The sequence below is a fragment of the Momordica charantia genome (assembly GCF_013281855.1).
Source record: "Momordica charantia cultivar OHB3-1 chromosome 8 unlocalized genomic scaffold, Mcharantia_2.0 BLBB01000008.1, whole genome shotgun sequence".
Classification (NCBI taxonomy): Eukaryota; Viridiplantae; Streptophyta; class Magnoliopsida; order Cucurbitales; family Cucurbitaceae; genus Momordica; species Momordica charantia.
Window position 1 is genome coordinate 34,913,502 of NW_028275166.1, and position 19,505 is coordinate 34,933,006.

At 35.4% G+C, this 19,505-nt stretch overlaps 3 protein-coding genes and 3 non-coding genes across 10 annotated transcripts; all 6 read right to left on the reverse strand.

Annotated features, from left to right (window-relative positions):
* Nucleotides 1-816: 816 nt before the first annotated feature.
* Nucleotides 817-10,390, reverse strand: LOC111021875 (Insulinase (Peptidase family M16) protein). 5 transcript variants are annotated; one of them, XR_002602897.2, is made up of 22 exons: nt 9,943-10,385; nt 8,513-8,759; nt 8,302-8,427; nt 7,904-8,041; nt 7,678-7,812; nt 7,305-7,562; nt 7,073-7,210; nt 6,913-6,982; nt 6,591-6,804; nt 6,008-6,113; nt 5,512-5,745; nt 4,679-4,843; nt 4,439-4,588; nt 4,261-4,352; nt 3,872-3,953; nt 3,662-3,745; nt 3,465-3,581; nt 3,263-3,373; nt 2,469-2,549; nt 1,892-2,086; nt 1,313-1,673; nt 817-1,216 (listed from the first exon to the last, which is right to left on the reverse strand). XR_002602897.2 is itself a non-coding variant. In XM_022298979.2 (21 exons), the coding sequence occupies exons 1-21, from the start codon at nt 10,149-10,151 to the stop codon at nt 1,596-1,598; spliced, it is 3,030 nt and encodes a 1,009-aa protein (XP_022154671.1). In that variant the 5' UTR covers nt 10,152-10,385; the 3' UTR covers nt 1,209-1,595. The 5 variants fall into 5 exon arrangements, 3 of the variants coding, with proteins under 3 accessions (XP_022154671.1, XP_087983942.1, XP_087983943.1); XM_022298979.2 differs by having other exon boundaries at nt 1,209-1,673; XM_088127816.1 differs by having other exon boundaries at nt 1,209-1,673; nt 8,513-8,770; nt 9,943-10,083.
* Nucleotides 10,391-11,250: 860 nt separating this feature from the next.
* HAG2 (histone acetyltransferase of the GNAT family 2) lies at nt 11,251-15,348 on the reverse strand. The gene is made up of 10 exons (XM_022299068.2): nt 15,189-15,348; nt 15,008-15,049; nt 14,424-14,533; nt 14,230-14,298; nt 14,036-14,074; nt 13,873-13,949; nt 13,630-13,729; nt 12,854-12,935; nt 12,586-12,746; nt 11,251-12,265 (listed from the first exon to the last, which is right to left on the reverse strand). The coding sequence occupies exons 1-10, from the start codon at nt 15,265-15,267 to the stop codon at nt 11,636-11,638; spliced, it is 1,389 nt and encodes a 462-aa protein (XP_022154760.1). The 5' UTR covers nt 15,268-15,348; the 3' UTR covers nt 11,251-11,635.
* A 1,217-nt stretch (nt 15,349-16,565) lies between these two features.
* On the reverse strand, nt 16,566-19,474 carry LOC111021927 (large ribosomal subunit protein eL28z). The gene is made up of 4 exons (XM_022299055.2): nt 19,369-19,474; nt 18,992-19,139; nt 18,551-18,714; nt 16,566-16,909 (listed from the first exon to the last, which is right to left on the reverse strand). Exons 2-4 carry the CDS (start codon nt 19,137-19,139, stop codon nt 16,769-16,771), a joined length of 453 nt encoding a protein of 150 aa, XP_022154747.1. The 5' UTR covers nt 19,369-19,474; the 3' UTR covers nt 16,566-16,768.
* Nucleotides 17,518-17,610, reverse strand: LOC148209956 (small nucleolar RNA R24). Its single transcript, XR_015793364.1, has one exon. It is a non-coding gene; the product is annotated as a small nucleolar RNA R24 (small nucleolar RNA).
* Nucleotides 17,844-17,936, reverse strand: LOC148209957 (small nucleolar RNA R24). The gene has a single exon (XR_015793365.1). It is a non-coding gene; the product is annotated as a small nucleolar RNA R24 (small nucleolar RNA).
* LOC148209958 (small nucleolar RNA R24) lies at nt 18,170-18,262 on the reverse strand. The gene has a single exon (XR_015793366.1). It is a non-coding gene; the product is annotated as a small nucleolar RNA R24 (small nucleolar RNA).
* Nucleotides 19,475-19,505: the final 31 nt, after the last annotated feature.

The window sequence follows — 19,505 nt, forward strand, 5'->3', positions numbered from 1 at the left end:
AATAAAAGTTTGACCCTTAATTTTGATGTCGTTTTTCATAGTAAGGACTAAATTGTAACACACTGAAGTTTGGAGGCTAAATTGTTATTAGTTTGAAAATATAATGAATAAATCGTTATCAATTTGAAAGTATTAAAACTAAATTATTATCAATTTTAAAATATGATGATTAAATCGCTACAAATTGTTTTAGGGACTAAATCATTTAGGTATCACATGTTTTTTTAATCTTTTATTGAGTAAAACAACTTGCATAAATCATAAAAATAATATTTTATTGGTTAAATTTTAATATTTGTGGCTATACCAAAAAAAGATTCATTGCTAGTTATTAGTAGCTAGACAAGATTATATATGTTAGTATTGGTTCTTTTACTTATGTTGGATAAATTTTAATCTAGTTTAATCATTTATTTTATTTGCTTGCTCTTTTATGGTTGGATTTCAAACATTTATGTGGCTTGACATTGAATATTTTCGTAATTTATTAGTTAATTAATAGGAAAATTTTTAAAGCTAGTTTTGAAGAGGTATTTATTTTCCCACATAATTTAATTGGATGAAATAAGTTAAATATAAAGGTAAATTCATAAAATTTTCCTATACCTAAATTTATAAAATTTTCACGCAATTGAAAACAAGTGTACCAAGAAATTTATAAAGCGTGATTACTAATTAATGATGCTTATATCTTCCCCTTACCTCATTTAAGCGCCCTAAAATTTTAGGATTGTTTTTTATGAGTTGACGTTCTTAAGAAATTGAAGAGTTTTTTCTATTAATTGGAGATTCTCTAGGGAGATTTAACCATTTAAATGAATATTCAACAGAGAATTAACATTTAATTAACTTTTTAAAAAAATAATAATAAAGGAAAATTTTTCCAATGAGAAACCTGATCATGTGAATTCATTGTAGGGAATCTCCAACCGGATCCCAGAAAAGTTCCATGAAAATGTTTGTGAGAATGAGGGATGAAATACGGTCCCCGTCCCGCCCCGATAATACTCCTACTCTCAAAGCACATGAACCCAAGAGTTGTCTCCCCATTGCGGCACAGCAAAGAAGCAACTCCATAATTGCAATGAAGCATATCAATAATGCATAGGGAGCAAAATCGTTTTTTGGTTGGCTCTGGACTCTGGACTAGGAGCAGCCCTCGGCAGTAATTCAAATTGAGTAAGTTTGGTAGTAGAAACAGTGAGAACTTTCAAAGCTGTTGAGGTCAATACGACACAATTAGGGAGGCCCAACAGATAATGTCATCAAGAGAAGAGAACAAATCTTTAACAAAGTAAAGACAGAACAGAACCTCCACTTATACAGACGAATGGGTTAAATTGGAGGCAAATGAAAATCCACTTGAAAGAATGGCCATATGTTGCAGCTCATTCTGCCCATTGCCTCTTTAATCAGATCTCTATCATTTTCCTTCTAAGTCAGTGGTGATGCCATCAGTACATTTCTCCAATAAAAGGAAACTCGGATCCCTCCATTTGTATACCTGTAGCTCCCTTGATTCCCCATTCTCAATAATACATCGTAATATGTATGGGAAGATTCTTTCAATACAACCCGAAGAGCGTAGTATTGACCTAGGATTTTCGGTTAGTCCTCCAATATCTCCACAAGCTAAACGTCATAACCGCTACACTGGCAAGGCTGACTAAAATCTGCTCTAAAAAAAAAAAGAGCATATGTAGTCCTTGGAAAGAAATAGAAGAACGATTGTGAAGGGTATTTGCGGAAGGGAAGGGTAGAGAATCTTCTAGGCATACAAATTTTCTACAAGACAAATTTTCAAATATTGCGTGTTCTATAGCAATAAGAATTGCATGGCATTAAGACCTGTGGACTATAGCAACTGACCAAACACTGGTATGAAACTAACCTTTGCGTCTCTTCCATAACTTGGTAGACTGAGTCCGAAGAATGATTTCAGTTTCCTGAACCGAAATGATCTTGGTAATAGAATTACAGCAGTATACTGTTTTGTGCAAGGAAATGGAAGTATCCTTTGTAGTGCCAACTGTGCTGTTAATGGTGTCAAGGAGTTTCTAACCTTCAAACGTCCCTCATCCTGGATCTGCATCGAAATGACAACAATTTACAACGATTGATGAGAGAATGCTTATCTATTTATATCTCTTCAAAGAATGTCAGGGTCCATCTTTACCCATACAGTTGCAATTCCTAAATATGGCGCAACATTGTATAGTGAAACTAAACAATTTATCGGAGGTAGATAAGCATATAATCATTCCATTTCTCCTAGATAAAATAGAAATAAAAATGCAAGTTGGAAATTTTGATACATCTTGTAAAACACAAACACTTCATCAAGAACTTAACTGATAAGTAAATACGTCACCAGAGGTGAAAGCCACCTTGCATAGAGACTTTAAACAACTTGACGTATTGACAGATAAAAAAAGGGAGAAATAAAATACTTATTAAATGCCACCAACCTCAAAAGAATTTCCAACATCACCAGAGTATATCCTTGACTGGTAGCTGCGTAGAATCCTGTCCAGCCAGTAATAATTCTCCTGGTAACCAAAACCGAAAACAGTGAACTGGTTGTACAGGAATCATAAAATTCCTCCCATTTAAGCATATTGATTATTGCCCAGATTTAAACTAGGAATAACTGAAAACCAACTCCTTTTTTTTCTGGTAGATAGCAACAAAATGGATCATAACTCTTCTAACTGCAGTCAGGGTAAACTATAAATAACAGCTTGAAGCATGTGCAGTGGACCTCATTTTAGGTTTGAAGGCGAAAGTCTCCCTCGATCAGAGTACTTCTGTTTTTGTTTTGTTATCTATACCAAATAGGGAGAGGAGAAAACAAGAGAGGGGAAAGAGAAAGTGACCCAAAAGACTGATTCATAACTAATCAAGTGTGAAGAGCCAAGCGATCATCCACAATTAGTTATATTATTCAGATTTGGGAATCTATCATTAAATAGAGTTAGAATACAGAGGTTGTGGTAGGTACTTATGTCACATAAGAGCAAATAAGTTATGTGGTTGGACACAAATGCCACGTGTGCAACTGCCACACGGGTACCCTGACCATAAATCATTAACAAAAAAGTTGACCAAAAAGACTAAAAGAGTTGCTTTTAGGGCTGAGATGATGGATTTTTTGAATAACAAGTGTCTAGAGAGATTTTGTTAAACATATCTTGAAGTGGAATGCTACTTTTATTTTACCCTTCATGTAGTAATAGTAAGTTCTCAATAAATGAAAAATAACCTGCAGTCCATTTTCATGGGCCCTCTGCTCAATCTCCAGGACAGAGGAAACATCTTGATCTGTAGGCCCTTCTTCTTGAAGACGTAATATTTCATTCAAAGCAAGATCAACCTTTTAAAAAAATCAGGATCACAAAAAAGTGTCAGCTAAATTTGCTAATGGAATTAAAGTAAAAGAAGGTTGATTGTGATAGTGTATAAACCAGCTTCGATGAGATTTCTGGATCACAAGAAAAGTTTATGCTAATATCACCACGAACAGGATCATTTCTTGAAGGCTTGTTACCTCCAAGGAACACTGAAACCCCAGCAGAATAGATCTGGAACAGAAAGCTAATCAAAGAATTAAGAAAAAGAATTTTAAAAAATTACTCATAAAGCCCACAAGAAACATAAACACCTGTCCATGCTTGAAACGCAGAACTTGCATCATTTTTGTCTCAAGCAATTTGCTCAAGAACCCTACGAAATGAATTTCCTCAACCTGCCATTTTTATTTTGAACAAAACACATTCTAAACCATTGGATAAACAAGAAAAACAAAAGTAATAAACAGGAAAATTCATTTACGGTGTACACCTTCAATTCACAATAAGAGGGAAAGAAATACCATAGTTCCATTTTTGAGCTCCACAGGAAAGCATAACTGAACCGAACATTGAGCTTCAACCATGGGGCTATATACCACTTCTCTACAATGCAAGCACATTAAAAATGTTTAGAAAAATAAAATCCGGAAAGAATATGATAAATGTATGAATCTGAAAACATCCACGTTCATACTAAATCACTTCTAAGCAACACCTTAAATAACACATAGGGAAAAATGAAAGCCATTGGATGAGAAACAAAGAACAAAACATGATATGGTTCACTATTTTAATTATATTTTCACTACCCTCCCTCCCCACAGGTCACGGATTAATTCTATCACACATTTGGAAACATGTTTTATGTCTACTATCAACAGATTCGTAGACATGGTCTAGTACACTATACCGAACAATGCCTGTAGAAAAAGTGAATGGCAAGCCTTTTAGATCGTCACGGTTGAAGTCCATAACAGGTTCAGGAGGCTTTGGTATTCCACCCTGCTTCAGAAAATCAAACCTTAAATATCACGAACAACCTATGTTGCTGTGTGTAAGCAGACAGAAATTGAATATAGCTCACGCACCAAATACTGCTGTATTAAAGGAAGTGCTATAGAAGGATTAATATTCCCAACAATTACAACAGTAAAAGTGGATGGATCTCTGAAACACTTGTTGAAATATTCACAAGCCTTCTGTGGGTCAACTTTTTGAAGGTCCCTTAACCTAATTGGCTGGAGAGTAAGAAATTATTATTAAAAAAAAAAAGAGTTAAACTATAGAAAGAGATTAAAAAAAATGTTAAAGCACGGTAACAAGCATACCCTAAAAAAATAGGAGTTTCCATAATTGAGCTCCTTCACACGGTTTGCAAATGCAGTATAAGGATCCCTCTCCTGTGCACGAACAGCTTCTTCTGCCATTTGCATAACAATTTTGACATCCTCCTCTCCTGGTGTCACATTTTTTGTGAAAAGTTGATAAACAAGCTGCAGAGAAACAGAATGCAATCAAGACATGCAAAAGGGAAAAACCTTTACGAACACTTCTGAAATTACATTAGTATTAAACTAGAAGCATGAATTATGCTGCTTGAACAATGACTGAATTCCTACGTCGTTCAAATGCATATAGATGAAAGGTTTGTAGGTCGTCATTGACTAGGCACAGTCAGTTGCTTATTATTTCCCAAAAAGGTAATTTTTCACAATAAGGTAGTTCAATTTTTTAATCACTCATATATGGTATCGATAATGGGAATACTACCTGATAATCTGTGATTATCTGTAAGACCATATGCGTGACAAACAATAAGCATAAAAGTAAGGGGTTGAGACCAGTGAGAGCGAAATAAATAAGATATAGTTGACCCAGAACTGAAATCGAGAAAAAGACTTGAGGAGATAAAGCTATGTACACGCACATGCAGGAAGCACAAAATTGACCTGGGTCAGTTAGTAATAGCAAAACCCACGTATGATAAAGGAAAAATGAATATTGAATAAAAACAGAAGTTATTTGTTTGGAAAATCAGCTTAAAAGAAAGAATAGTAAGTTTAGGCATGGACCAGCAAATTATTACTAGAGGAGTTTCAAGAGGATATAATAAGTAATGGACAACCAGGGGTACTTAATTTGACGAGGACAGGAAACAGACCTGCAGGGCAGTTTCCAGATCAGATGGTGAACAATCACCAGAAAAGGTTCTCATGTATGCTCCAAGCTTTGTACCAACTTCAGCTCTCTTACCAGCTAGCATATCCATTAGTACAGAAGGTCGATAACCAAACACTCCAATTTCTCCAGCAATGGTTGAACCCATCGAGCAAGAAGTATACTCTCTCTCTGGGAGCTCAGATAAGGCCCCATAAGAGAACCCTGTAAATATTACCTGTTAAGACAAAATTTGCAAGTTAGACTTACAGTAGAAACTTAGACACGGGTGCAGCAATCATTCATACTTAGTGGACCAATAAATCTAAGAAAAATTTTAACAATTCTTTTAAAAGAACCGAACTATAAATAGATCCCTGCTTAAATTTATTATGTCAAAGTTGAATACAATGATCATCAGCAAATATTGAATTAAGCTAGATTGATTGACAACTAATAAAACTAGCAACATAAATTGCAATACAAGATAAATAAGGTACCTGGTCATCGAGAAAGTCTGTACACTTGTAGCAAACCCGCATCCCATTAGATAGAAATATTTCAGAAGCTCCAATATTTGGATATTCCAGCTGCTGCAGAATATTCCTGAAACGTTATTAAAACAGTGTAGTTACCACATACCACTATAAAAATGATAACTGAGTAGTAGGCTTCTAGAAGACATCTGAATTTAAAACTCAATGAAGGGAAGAGTTTTAGCATAAGGAATTAAACATAACGAAGAAATCTGATACTGTTTATATGTTATTGAATTGGTTTCAATATGTTATTTCATTTACTAACTATATCTAAAATAGTATTCTGATTTTCTTTCCAAACTTCTTTTTATGAACTAGCATTGAATAACTTGTTAATTAAATGTTATTAAATACATTGAAATCACTATTCATAAACTCATAATTTTGGAAAGATTAACCATTTTATTTATTCTAAAAGAAGTCCCACGTGAGAACACACTAAAAAAGAAGGGAAAAAAACTTCTAAAATAAGATGGAAAAACATTAAGGATGGGAGAACCAAGGTCTTGAGACATAAATAATGCAGGGGAGTTACAAAAATTACCCTAGACCCGGCTTGCTAATGACAATTTCCTCAGGGATGTGTTCTTCATCCCAAGGTGGAATACTTCTCTCTTTCTCAAGACAATTGATGTTCACGACAACATTTTTTAAATCATCAATGGTTGCAGAAGCACGAGGCTCTATTATCTTGATGACACAGCTGCACAATGACGTTAACTTGGTTGAATACTTAGATACTTCTGACGCTGTTATATCTGTGGGCAAAAGTAATATGCCAGAGAAAATTGATGTTTAAAGTAAATAATATAAATCACAGAAAACTAAACAGTATTCGCTTTTACAGAGGAACAAAGAAAACTAACGAGGTAGAAGAGTTTTCTGGAGCTGGGCCTCATACTCAATCCCAACGACAGGTTCATTTCGTAGAAAGTGCTGCCCAAAGAAACAAGATAGTTACATAAAAAGAGTAATGATATTTATTAAAATACACTGAATCTCATTATAAGTTTTATCGCAAGGCACCTGCAAATATTCATCTCGCAAATTAGTTGATTGCATCTGATCACGTTCCAAATAGGCTGATTCAATCTCTGACATCAGTAGAGCTCGAACTATAGATATTTCACGTTCTGAAAACCCATGAAGTCGTACTCTTGCAACCTGAAACATAATGGGTCATTGAAAGCATATACAACAAACATATAGCACCAAAAATGGAAGATGTTAAAGTTCAAGTCAAAGCATACAGCCATACCTCAATCAGCATCGATTCCAGTGCCTTTACAGTTCCTTTTTCCTTACAGGATGAGCTCATTATAAAAGCTTTCAGTGGAAGAACAACAGGATCTGCTGCAGCTGAGCATGAGAAATATGGAGGATCCTTGCCACGAGATATTTTGAAAAACCTTTGATTTAGTGCCTGAAGGAACATGGATTCTACAAGCAAACTTCTGTAGTCCCTCACTGTTTTCAGCTCATCTGCTGGCATTTTGTAGCTAATCATAACAGCCGACTATTTGGAGGGGGGAAAAACAGAATTAATCAATCATCTCAGATAATTTTCTCAGCTTGTTAATCTAGCAATAACATATTGCATAAATAAAATCAAGGTTTAATGGTGAACTAACCCCAGCAGCTTCAGATTCAACAAAACATGAGAAACACGGCTCGTTGTGTGATGGAATTGAAAATATTGGTACAGAAGGAGGTTCACATGCTGATTTTATATGCCCGAAATGATCTTTTATCAGCTCAACCACACTCTGAATATGTGGGGTCTCCGTTAGATATTTTCAAATCGAACCATTCTCTAGTGATCTCAATACAGAAACATTTTAGACTGATAAAACAAACCTGAGTATCAGAAAAGTCTCCAACTGCAACCACTGCCATATTATGCAAATCATACCACTTCCTGTAAAATTGCTTCACAGTCTCAGCAGACACAGTTTTAATTACCTTCTCCAAGCCAATTGGTAAGCGCTCAGCATACTGCCATCAACCAAATACCATTAGAGACAACATAAAACACATAACAACAAAGTTACTAGTGACAGTTGAAATACTAATATTTCAGATAATAAGTCAGAACAAAAAAAAAAGGTAAACAGAACACAGGATGGATCAATCAAAATACATAACCAGCACATCATTAAGAACAGCATCCAAGGCATACGATAGGGAACCTTCAAGGCAAGAGCATAAACATAAAGTTGACGCAATAAAAATTGAATGGCCAAGGAACACTCTACCTTTGAACCTTCCATCATCAGAGTCCAATGTGCATCCTGCATCCTTCCTGTAGCATTGCGGTTCCCCCTGTACTCTTCCATAACAGCTCCTCTTTCTTTTAACAAATCATCTTGAGAAACTCGTATCTACATAGAAGCAGTAGTCTAGTCAGAAAAGAGAAATTTCGAAGTAAGAAAATAAAAATGTGGAAGGGATAATCAATCAAGGTACCTCGGAACTGAATTCAGCCAATATTGATATGGCTTGAGATAATAGTCCTGGCTTATCAACTGGTACAAATAACTCATATACTGTGTCGTCAGCAGATGTGGCTGCATTTTGACAAGCTCCAAATTCTGCTCCTATACTTTCAAGAAATTTGACAATGTCATGATTTGTATATTTCTTTGTGGCGCTGAAAGCAAGATGCTCAACTATATGTGCAACTCCACGCTCATCCTCCTCTTCCAGAACTGATCTGTCAGAAGCCTGATAATTCAGCTTGTTTCACTAGTATGTCTGTGGCTAATTTATATATTTCAGTTTATATGATAAGAAATGAGATGAAAAATGACAAGGGAATTGATAAGATCTCAAAGAGAAGTGTTAAGAGATTGTATGGATATGAGAACATAAAAGCGTTAAAATTAAACCAAACAAAGATGATTTCATTTAGTACTTGAAGCATAAGAGTTTAGGTTTATGTCATTAGTACATCTCTAGTTCAAAATTTAGACCTTTGCAGTCTCTTATTCATCTGGGTTTTTAGCCAGCTATCAAGCTTCAATTATGTCCCACTTTTTCGTCATCATGGAGTAAACCCATTAATACTTTGTCCATTGCAGAAGTAAGAAAGAATCGGTTCTCCACATATACCTTGAGTGCCAATTTAATAAATTACTTTGTAGGGAACTTTTAGGTTTGACTTCCGCTGTATTTTGCTCACCGGTTTAAAGAATTTCATCTGTCTTCTGTATGGCCAGAGATTATATGGGTTTGCAGTTTCTTTGCTTTTTTCGGGAGGTGTGGAGTCTAAAAGAATTTACACTATCCTAAGGAAGGTGTTTGGGACAGCCATTTTCGTTCGCTCCTCCTACTTCTCTCCAAAAATTTTTAAAATTATTCAAGTTCCGGAAGACACCGGCCAATGGGGATACCTCAGCCTTTGGAGGCTTTGGCCCTTCGCATATGTCATTATCCATGAAATTTCTTTAAAAAACCAATCAAAGAAATTTCAAGTAAACGAAATAATGGGAAACAGGAGTATTTAAACGTAAGCAAGTTATTCATTAAGCAGACTACGAACCATCAATTAAGCGAAAAAACCCATTAATCTTTCACAAATATGTCGATTAATCAAATAACTAAATGCAATCCGTACGCACTACATGTTAACTCAATTTATCAAGAAAAGGGAGAGAGAGAGAGAGAGACAACAAGTACACGCAACGGTTTCATTATCGAAAATTGATCAGCATTTCATTTCTTGCTTCAATGGTGGCTCGAATTCGATTACCCCCAAGTAAAATTCAATTTGGCACCAAACTAATGCTTCAAAGTTTTAATTGGAAAAACAACTGTAAGCGAAATAGAGAAGCAGGGAATAACCTAATAAATTTAGGACGATCCGACATCGAAAGTAGAATAGAGGAGGCAATTACCCGGCCTTGACAGCAAGCGCAAGAGCCGCTCTCATTCTGGGCTTCGAATTGCAGCGAACATAATAACACAAGCCATTATCGAGCCTGCCATAGTCGACACCAAAGGGCTGCTCCGAAAGGGGGGCGTTCAAATCGACGTTCACCAATTTGAGGGACCTGAATCCATGTTTCTTGGCAATCTGTGAAGTCTCCGCCGGAAGCAAATCCATCGGTCCCAAATTGAGCGGAGAGCAGAAGAAAATGCAAGTTTAGCTGGTGAAGAAAAGAGGATGTCCAGGCATGTGGGAGGTTTTTGGGTGCCCGAAGAAGGAGAGGAGTTGAGGAATCAAAGTTTCGGCGGCCCAATTATATTTATGTATATGTATGAATTATGATGCTTCTTATTTGGAGCGGAAATGGGTCAAACAAAATCGCTCTCGCCACCGTTGCAGTAATGGCAAATGCCAAGTTTCTTGATTCCATAAATCATTCTATATATCCACCACTTGGAAGTTAATTGCTTATTAGTTATTGGAATGCGAAACCAAACATTGTTTGTTCAACGATTATTTTTTTTTTCTTTTACCCACCTAGCGGGATTAAGGTATATATCTCTATCAAAATATAAACTCAAAAAAATAATAAATTAATTAATTGATTTTTTGTTATTAAAATTTACTCAATTAAGCATTTAATTTTGGCCCATGCCCTCGTGGCCGTAGTGATGATGAATATGAAATTACATAATTACTTTGAATATTTAATATATCTAAGAGATTATATTACACAACTTGTTTTAGGTTCAAATTATCAATATAAATCTAACTTAACTAGTTATCAATATAAACCTAACTTAACTAATTAATACATATATTCCTGATTAAAAGATTAAAAAAAATTTTGAATTCCTATCCCCACATATTTCAGATTGCAATATTGAAGATCTTATTTATATTTTTCAAAAACTTTTTTTTTTAGATTCACTAGAGGAAATATTTACTCTATGTAATTGACAACAATTAGCTGACGTACATTTCTAAAATATTATAGTTCAAATAAGAGGGTGAAATTTGATATCTACAACTTTTGAAGAGAGCTAAGTTTAGATCGGCCATATCAATGATACAAAATCTTGATTTCTTTATAGAAGAGGAAAAAAAACTAAATTTTCTATTCTCAAGCATTAAACAATTACTAAAATTTCTCAAAAAAAAAAAAAAACGCCATACATCTGGTTTATGAAATGAAACGTAGTTAAAGAGACATTCTTTAGAATTGTTAACAGAAAAACTGATACCCAGATAATATATAGAACATGGAAAATAAAAATTAGGGGCAAAAAGGCTCTATCCATTTAGATTCTAATTCAATAAAATATAAAAAAAAAAAAAGCACATATCCTAAGTTCCTAATACAGACTACTTTTCTGCGGCCTAAGTTCCTAATACAGACTACTTTTCTGCGGCCTTTTTCCTACAGCTACGAATACACTCGTTTATATGTTACAAGGAATTGTGATACTTACTTTAAAGTAGACAGGATTTAAGGTACCAGACGAACTCAGCAAGTTATAGGAAACTTCCCTAGATGATCCTGGGGAAGTCCTGGTAATCTTTCCATTTCCAACTAATCAGGGACGAATAATAAATACGCCACAGCCACAGCTTCAGGTTCAGAACAGATTTTGGATTAGAGGACTCAAAATGCTTGGGATTTAATCTGCAGATACTTTCTGTGCAATCAATTTGATTTCTTTCACTCTGTCATCTACTAGCTTCTGGAGCTGTTCCTCTTGATTAGCCCGAGATTCATCAGTATCGACGCCAGTCGCATTGCTTGTTGATCTGAACATCACAAATGACATCTCTTGATCATAATCTGTAGGAACATCAACCACCTGCTTCCCTTCAGCATCGGAGCTTTCGCCAATTAAATCATCTCGCATTCTACTCCAAACTGCAACAACGAAATCTTCCATGTGCTTGTCAGGTTCGAGACCTAAAAAGACTAGTATCTCCCAACAGTGTAAAAGCTGTTCCTTCGTAATTTTCAAACTTTTCCTAACAGCTTCAATGGCATTGGATGGGGGTAAAAGCCGAGGGGAGGACACTTTCTTTGATAGTCTTCCTAGTTTAAATAGAGAAACAGCAGAATTAACAGCTTCTTGGATGGGTTCGAATCCCTGCAAGCGTTTAATGTCGATGCAAGTTCGCAACTGCAGTAGCTGATTTAATGGCTCTTCCATTGTAAAGTCGTAAACATTTTCTGATACTGCAACATTATTCAGCACCTCTAAAAGGAAACGCCCAAAACCCTTACGCTGGTAAGGAGGGAGTACCAGTATCTGCACGAATACATTACCAGGCATCATTAAATGGTTATGCAAGGACAATGGCATTAAAGATTAAATATTAGTGATCTATCTAACAGGCCACTGAACTTTAAACTTTAAAGTGTTTTGATTTTCTAATCCTTAATCTATTAAAAGTTTAGGGATATATTATACACAATTAAAAATTAAAAGACCGACATATTAGACACTTAATAAACTTCATAAACCTATTAGATACAACTTTGAAAATTCACAAACAGAACTTATAATGTAACCAACATTAAACCACACAGAACTCTAGGGAGTAACAGGGAAAATACAAAATATTAAACCTGACTGAGACGCAAGCGAGAACTATCAGGATAATGGTAGAAGCGATAAAGGGCAGCAAATCCAAGCAGTGTGGAATGAGTGTGCCCCAGCTGACTATTTTTCTTCTGAATAAGGACATACAACTCCCATCTTGAATCAGAAACATCGATAGGGCTGCTGCCTAGTTCAAAAAAAGCATATTTTAGGCTCTATTTAATCAGTCGCTGAAACAATAAAATGAATTTCTAATGACAAATTGAATGAGACATCAAATAAATGAAGAAATACCATCAATAAGAAGAAGAGCAAGAGGTACCAAGCGACTATAGAGGTTTCTTCCAGCCATATTGTCCATAGGCAATCGAATGACCTGATCAGAAGGTAATAAGACTGACCATATCAATGATGTTATAATTATATTACCCGACAAAACAGCGAATACTTGTTTCCATTTGATTGATCAACTTAATCAATGAACTATCTATTTCTACAAGTGAAGGAACCGAGGAACTGAGATGGCTATAAATATACGCTATTAAGAACCATATTCCATAGCCAGGAGGTCAGAAAATACTAACTAGCATGGTAAAAGTGAAACAGGACATCAGATTTGTATCATGTTCCCTTACCCAAAAAGAAACATATGCATGGAATATGGGGGAAAGATGAACGGTACTGGCAGCATGATGAAAAGGAACAAGAAGAAGAAAGAATCAAGAAACTTGGTATTTCACCTCTAGGCATAAAATAACACCTGGAATAATATAAAACCAGCAGTAGGATGCATGAGATATGTCACTAACTGATTAATACAACGATATAAGATGGCATAACTGCACAAGAGCATTGATAGTTTTAATCTCAAATCAAGAGTCAGATCAGCATACTGCCAAAAACCTAGATAGAAAAAAGGCTTATGAAGTTACAGAGAGAAATAAGGAGGCTTGGAGAACGAAAAAGGCATGAACCACTGGAAGCAGAAAAATACCCAGGTAACCTTCTATAATAACAAAGAAAAAAGTTTAAACCATTACAGTAACAACAAACTAGTGAACGGAAAGCACCTCCAAATTAGAATTGGCAGAATGTAAATGATGATTAGAATCGTTAAACTGCCCATTGGAAGCTTTAGGATGCAATACTTCTCCATCTGCGGAAAGAGATCTGCAGTTTTATTTAAAATGGGAACAATACATCATCTGATAAGACATGAACTAATGACAGTAAAACGACAGGTGAGTACAAAATTAAGCTTTCCTAAAAATAGGAACATCTAAGATAAAGTTGAAAGAGGCATTAATTATTACCCAATATAATTGACATCCTTTGAAAAAGTTTGAAGGAAGTCATCTTTGTTGTCCACAAGAGTCTCGGCAAATATATTCTGTTAAACAAGCAGTCTAGTTATAAGAATAATCTCCAAGTATCAAGAGTAACTGGATAATGTATTCCGAACTTCTAAATGTCCACCTGAAGAACAGACTTCAGATCTGTAATTCCCTTACCACCCTGTTAACAAACAACACAAAAATTTAGTGGAAAACATACAAAAATAGAAGAACGGGAAGAAATATTTAATTGAAGAGGGGGAAGAGAGAGGGAGAGAGAGATTTCTCATATCAAAGATAGTCATGCAAACTGATATGAACCATTTTAGAACTTACGTCTGCTGTACTCTGGAAAACAATATCGGCATAGGACTGAAATGAGACAATACTGAACCACACTGTAATCTGCAATAAACATGGTATATATGAATACAACTAAAACCAACATTGATCCATTTTGGATCAATATATCATTCGACTTACACCAAAAACTAAAAGGTTCGATGTATACTACAGATCCAAGTTCTAACCTTCAAACCTTGGTAACCATATATCTTTCCATCTTCATCAAAGAAACTGTTCAAGTCAACTGGGTCAATAGAAAGACTATCTGTACTTCCCACTTCCTCTTTTGTACAAACTGCAACAGCATACAACCGTTAAAATAAAGAATAAACTACCCAAACTAGTTGATTTAAGTAATCGTTTTCTTGAACCCAACCACCAGATTTCCAGCCAAACCAACCCCAACCTATAACACAAAGGACTAGGCAATATTCAACGCTTCGTAAGAAAACTAATTTATCTTGCTAAGGGCCTGGAACTACGGAAATGCATATATATTTTCGTCATTGACCAGAAAGTGAGATGATTATTTTCAAATTAAAGACCAGTCCTGTACACGCGTATGAAACCTCAATTCAACCAAACCACATGAAATGTAAAACATTCACGGAGTTGCTATATAATGAACTTCGTTGGAATAACCTAATGGACGCGATTAAAAAGTGTCAACGGAACCGGAAAAGCTATTCCAATTCCAACCGAAGCAGAATCAAATTCAAAACAAAATTAATTTTCAAATCGAAGCGCGCGGAAAGCAAAATAGGCATACCAAGATAGATTTTGATGCATTCTTTCGCGTCAACACCAGTATCTGCGCCACACCCAGAGATACAAACAGAAAACGGAACATTTCCAGTGAGTTACCAAGGGACGGAGAAGCTCAAAATTAACGAAATGAAGAAGCTAAATTGACTCGAAAAAGTAGCAGAAGAAATGAGAAGAGAAGTTACCGATCTTGGAGAATCCGACGCGACGCTTCTTCTTAATCTCGGCACCTGGATCAGCAGAGGCTTGTTGCTTCTGACCCATCTTGGATTAGGGTTTACTGAGCGGGAAAAGTGGAGACGAGGCGCGGGAAATTCGTCCGGACAAACCGAAAGGAGTGAGCTCTAATATATTTATATATAATACAAACCATGTGGCATCGTGACACCTTCGTAGCGTGCATTTCACGCTCCTGTCAAACCCCGGTTATACAATATTTGGGCCGGCCCATCGGGTCATGGATCACATACGGGTCATGGATCACCATTTTTCACCTTTTGTCAATTATCTATATCTATTGAATAACGAATAGAGATTTGAATCGGAACTTATTGAAATATTAAAGGTTAACTGTATTTTTTTAAGAAAAATATTGCATCCAAAATAAGGATTTGAACCTAGAATTAAACGGTAGAATTATGTTGTCCATCTGATAACGTAGTCGTTTTCTGTTTTCTTCTTTTTAATAAAATTGCTAATATAGCCGTTATCTTGTCCATTTGATAAAATAGCATGTCAATATAAGGTAACATAGTTTTGAAAGAAGAGGGTTTTCTTTTTAAAGATAAAAGCCCACAGGTTGACTAATCTAGAGCAATATTAGGTACCCACAATGATTTAAACCTTCTTTTAACTCATAATTATTATCACTTCTTATGCTTTAGACAACACATAGAAACAGTAGATCAAACTCATAAGTATTATCATTTCATATGCTTTAGACAACACATGAGACAGGGATCGAACTCATTACCTCTTGATTGAAGATATATATCAATTATCTCAAAATTGAAAATATATATCAATTATCTAACAACCTCTTGATTGAAGATATATGTCAATTATCATTAAAATATGCTCGTCTTGGTAATTTAATAAATAATATTAAATCATATGATTTGAAATTCAATTCTAAATTATTTACCCTATTTAGTGTAGGAATGATAAAAAATAAATGTAAATAAATTTATTTATTTGTGTGTTTGAACAAAACAATAGAAAATTCACTAATATATAACTTTAATATTAATTTATTAATTAAAAATTAAAATATGATAAAACAAGTAATTTACCTTAAAATTATGGGAAATTCAACCATTTTTCCAAACACCATTTAAGATCTTTCTTGATTTGAACTTGTAACCTATACTCAAATCAGTGCATAAACTATAGATATATTTATTAACATGCTAATAAGCAGAGTATAGTACCCATGCATTACTACATTGGATACAAGTTAACCTCTTCAGAAAATGTTTGTTTTTCAACAACCAAGATAAACTCAATATCATAAACTTCGGGTAAATAATCTCCCCCGCATAAACCATGTAACAAAATTCATCTCGGTATCAATCAAATATTGGATATTTTAACCCTTTAAAAACTACATTAAAAATAACAAAATTCCAAAGGGGATGTACTGAAATGTAATCCAAAATTGAAATGGGGTCATCATAATCATAAATTTCAAGTGAACCTATTGTGGGTGCAAACCAGAGAGATTAAAGAAAAGCCCGGAGAAGGTCCTCTTTAAGAAAGGGTAAGCTCACTTCCTACCGCGGGTCTTGAGTGCCTGCCTGTTCCTCTTCTTCACACCTGACTTGGCAACCTTGAGACTCCTGTGTACTACGCTAAGCTTTGCGAGGGCAGCCTTCTTCAAGTCCGGGCGGTAGTAATTGTCAGCCACCTGCATAATTCAATAAGTACACTCCTAACTGAATCAATTCGATCTCAATATATAATCAGTTTCAAACAGAGCAGCAAACTACATATTAGCAGTTCATCATCACATCACATTAATATTTAAGCAAGCTCCCCTACCGTAGAACTTTTGAGCATATATTAACAAAAGCTTGATATTATACTACACAAGAATGTAATGGAAAGACAGCACTAAGCTACGGATTAGGGGTATGACCAATCAGGCTATTGTATAACCCATTACTGTAAAAAGCACCTAGAAGCAATAAATATGACATGATAATAAGAAGCAAAGCAATGACATAACTCTCAGGCACATCCAGAAGGGGCACTTGGAAGCAAAACCCATATGCACCATCATTAAGTTAGATAAAAAAAGAACAATGAAATTCATTTCAATTGTTCAAACATTGATAAGCACAATAAATTTAACACTAAAAATAATTATACTCAACTGTCTATGCAATATTCTGTTCCCAATATAGAAAATGAAAACAAAAGGAATGAGGCAATCAGTTTAAAAAATAGACAAAATATTCTCGGTATCAACCACAACATCTTCAACAGCCTAATAGCATAGGCCATGGAAAATTGTGTGCTCAGAAGCCAAGCGTAACAAATATATTTCATCGAAGATGCTGCTACAAAAGCAGTACTTCTTACGTGTTAGCTTCTCATCACTGCAACATTTCACATTCCACTCAATTCCAATCTCAAGGAAAACTATTAAAACAGAAAAGCATTGGGACACACAACGAGACAGAAAATATGCCCACAAACATGGCAATGAGAAGAGAGTTGTAACCAAAGTTTCAAAGCGGACACAATGCATATTTTCTAACAGAATAATTCATTGTTGACACTAACTAAGCACAGTAAATTATTGAAAAAATTAATGAAATATAGACCGAGGAAAATTGTGTGCTCAGAAGCCAAGCGTAACAAATAGATCTCATTGAAGATGCTGCTACAAAAGCGGCCCTTCTTACATGTTAGCTTCTCATCACTGCAACATTGCACATTCAGTTCAATTCCAATCTCTAAGAAAACTATTGAAGCCGAAAAGCCTTTGGACACCCAAGGAGACAGATATAAAAGCCCACAAACATGGCGATGAGAAGAGAATTGTAACCAAATATTCAAAACAAACACAATGCAGAATACCTAACAGAATAATTCCTCGATGACAATAACTAAGCACGGGCAATTATTGAAAAGTTAATGAAATATAGACCATGAAAAATTGTGTGCTCAGAAGCCAAGCGTAACAAATAGATCTCATTGAAAATGCTGCTACAAAAGCAGCCCTTCTTACATGTTAGCTTCTCATCACTGCAACATTGCACATTCAGTTAAATTCCAATCTCTAAAGAAACTATTGAAGCAGAAAAGCCTTTGGACACACACAAGGAGACGGAAAATATGTCCATGGCGATTAGTAACCAAATATTCAAAACTAACACAATGCAGAATATCTAACAGAATAATTCCTTGATGATGCTAACTAAGCACGGGCAATAAGAGATAAATACAGGGAAAATTAACAAGTGGCCGGTTCTGAACTTATTTGCCAAGAATCAATTCCAACTGAACGAGAATGAACTAAAAAACTGAAGTTGCTAGGTACCTGATTAATGACAGCCTTTGCCATACGTGGAAATTCCTTTCTCATGACCGATCTGTGGAGCAAACTGGCGGGTTTGTTCTGTTTCTTTGCCTTTGTTGTCGCGAGCAGCACTGACAAATCCTTGCCTCCGGGCTGGATGGTTACTGTCTTACGGTTTGCCAAGCCTAAAAGAACCCACAAAGAAAATTCCATATGCAAATAATCAATAAACCCGACACACTGAAAGAACTAAAACAAGATCGAATAAATATTCCGGTAAGAAAAAAGTACAAAACACAAAACACAAATCGTTTACGGGGTTAAACTGGTCGAAGTGGTAAGCAATTGGAGATATATCATGATAATGTTGGAAAATGAAACTACCTCATATTTTCCTCAAGCTTACACGATTATACTAAACAAGTAAAAAGGAGAGCAGTAGATTATAATGTATAATCATACCGGAATGCTTGTAAGAGTTGAGGTTGTAGAGATTGTTGGGCTCTTTGCTGAATTGCACACCAGCATTGCCTCTGCCAAACTCCTTAACAAGGAAGGAGTTGTTCTTCTTTACGATTTCCCATACCAACTGCCCCGGAACATTCGCCATCTACAAAAGGGTTCGAAGAACACTATGAGAACAACAAATCGGATGAATAAGAAGCAACAAAGAAAAATATACTTCGAAGATTAATAACGGATATCAGCAATAAAAGAAAGGATCGGACGATGCCAGTTGATATGAATATAGAAAATTGAAATCCGAAAAGGGGGAGAAATCTGATTGAAGAGGATGAAACGGAAGGTGTAAATGAGATCTCAAGGATCGAAGATCGCACCTGTGCTGTAACTAGTCGAAGAGCGACTCAGTAACAGAGAAGGGTACGCCGGTTTCGTCTGCCGCTATCGGGAGCTCCAACTGATCTTTTATAGTGGAAGTTTATCCAAAAACCCTAGAATTGCTATAATTAAAATA

Excerpts from the sequence above, each read along its gene's own strand:
- LOC111021875 (XM_022298979.2), bottom strand. The coding sequence starts at position 10,151 with ATGGATTTGCTTCCGGCGGAGACTTCACAGATTGCCAAGAAACATGGA. Across the intron at positions 3,582-3,661 it reads TGCGTTTCAAGCATGGACAG|ATCTATTCTGCTGGGGTTTC; the intron begins GTGTTTATGTTT and ends TTTCTGTTCCAG. Across the intron at positions 1,674-1,891 it reads GTTATGGAAGAGACGCAAAG|ATTTTAGTCAGCCTTGCCAG; the intron begins GTTAGTTTCATA and ends TTTTTAGAGCAG.
- LOC111021927 (XM_022299055.2), bottom strand. The coding sequence starts at position 19,139 with ATGGCGAATGTTCCGGGGCAGTTGGTATGGGAAATCGTAAAGAAGAAC. Across the intron at positions 18,715-18,991 it reads CAACTCTTACAAGCATTCCG|GCTTGGCAAACCGTAAGACA; the intron begins GTATGATTATAC and ends GGGTTCTTTTAG. Across the intron at positions 16,910-18,550 it reads CAAAGGCTGTCATTAATCAG|GTGGCTGACAATTACTACCG; the intron begins GTACCTAGCAAC and ends TGAATTATGCAG.
- HAG2 (XM_022299068.2), bottom strand. The coding sequence starts at position 15,267 with ATGGGTCAGAAGCAACAAGCCTCTGCTGATCCAGGTGCCGAGATTAAG. Across the intron at positions 14,299-14,423 it reads ATGGTTACCAAGGTTTGAAG|ATTACAGTGTGGTTCAGTAT; the intron begins GTTAGAACTTGG and ends TGTTTATTGCAG. Across the intron at positions 13,950-14,035 it reads ATCTGAAGTCTGTTCTTCAG|AATATATTTGCCGAGACTCT; the intron begins GTGGACATTTAG and ends CTTGTTTAACAG.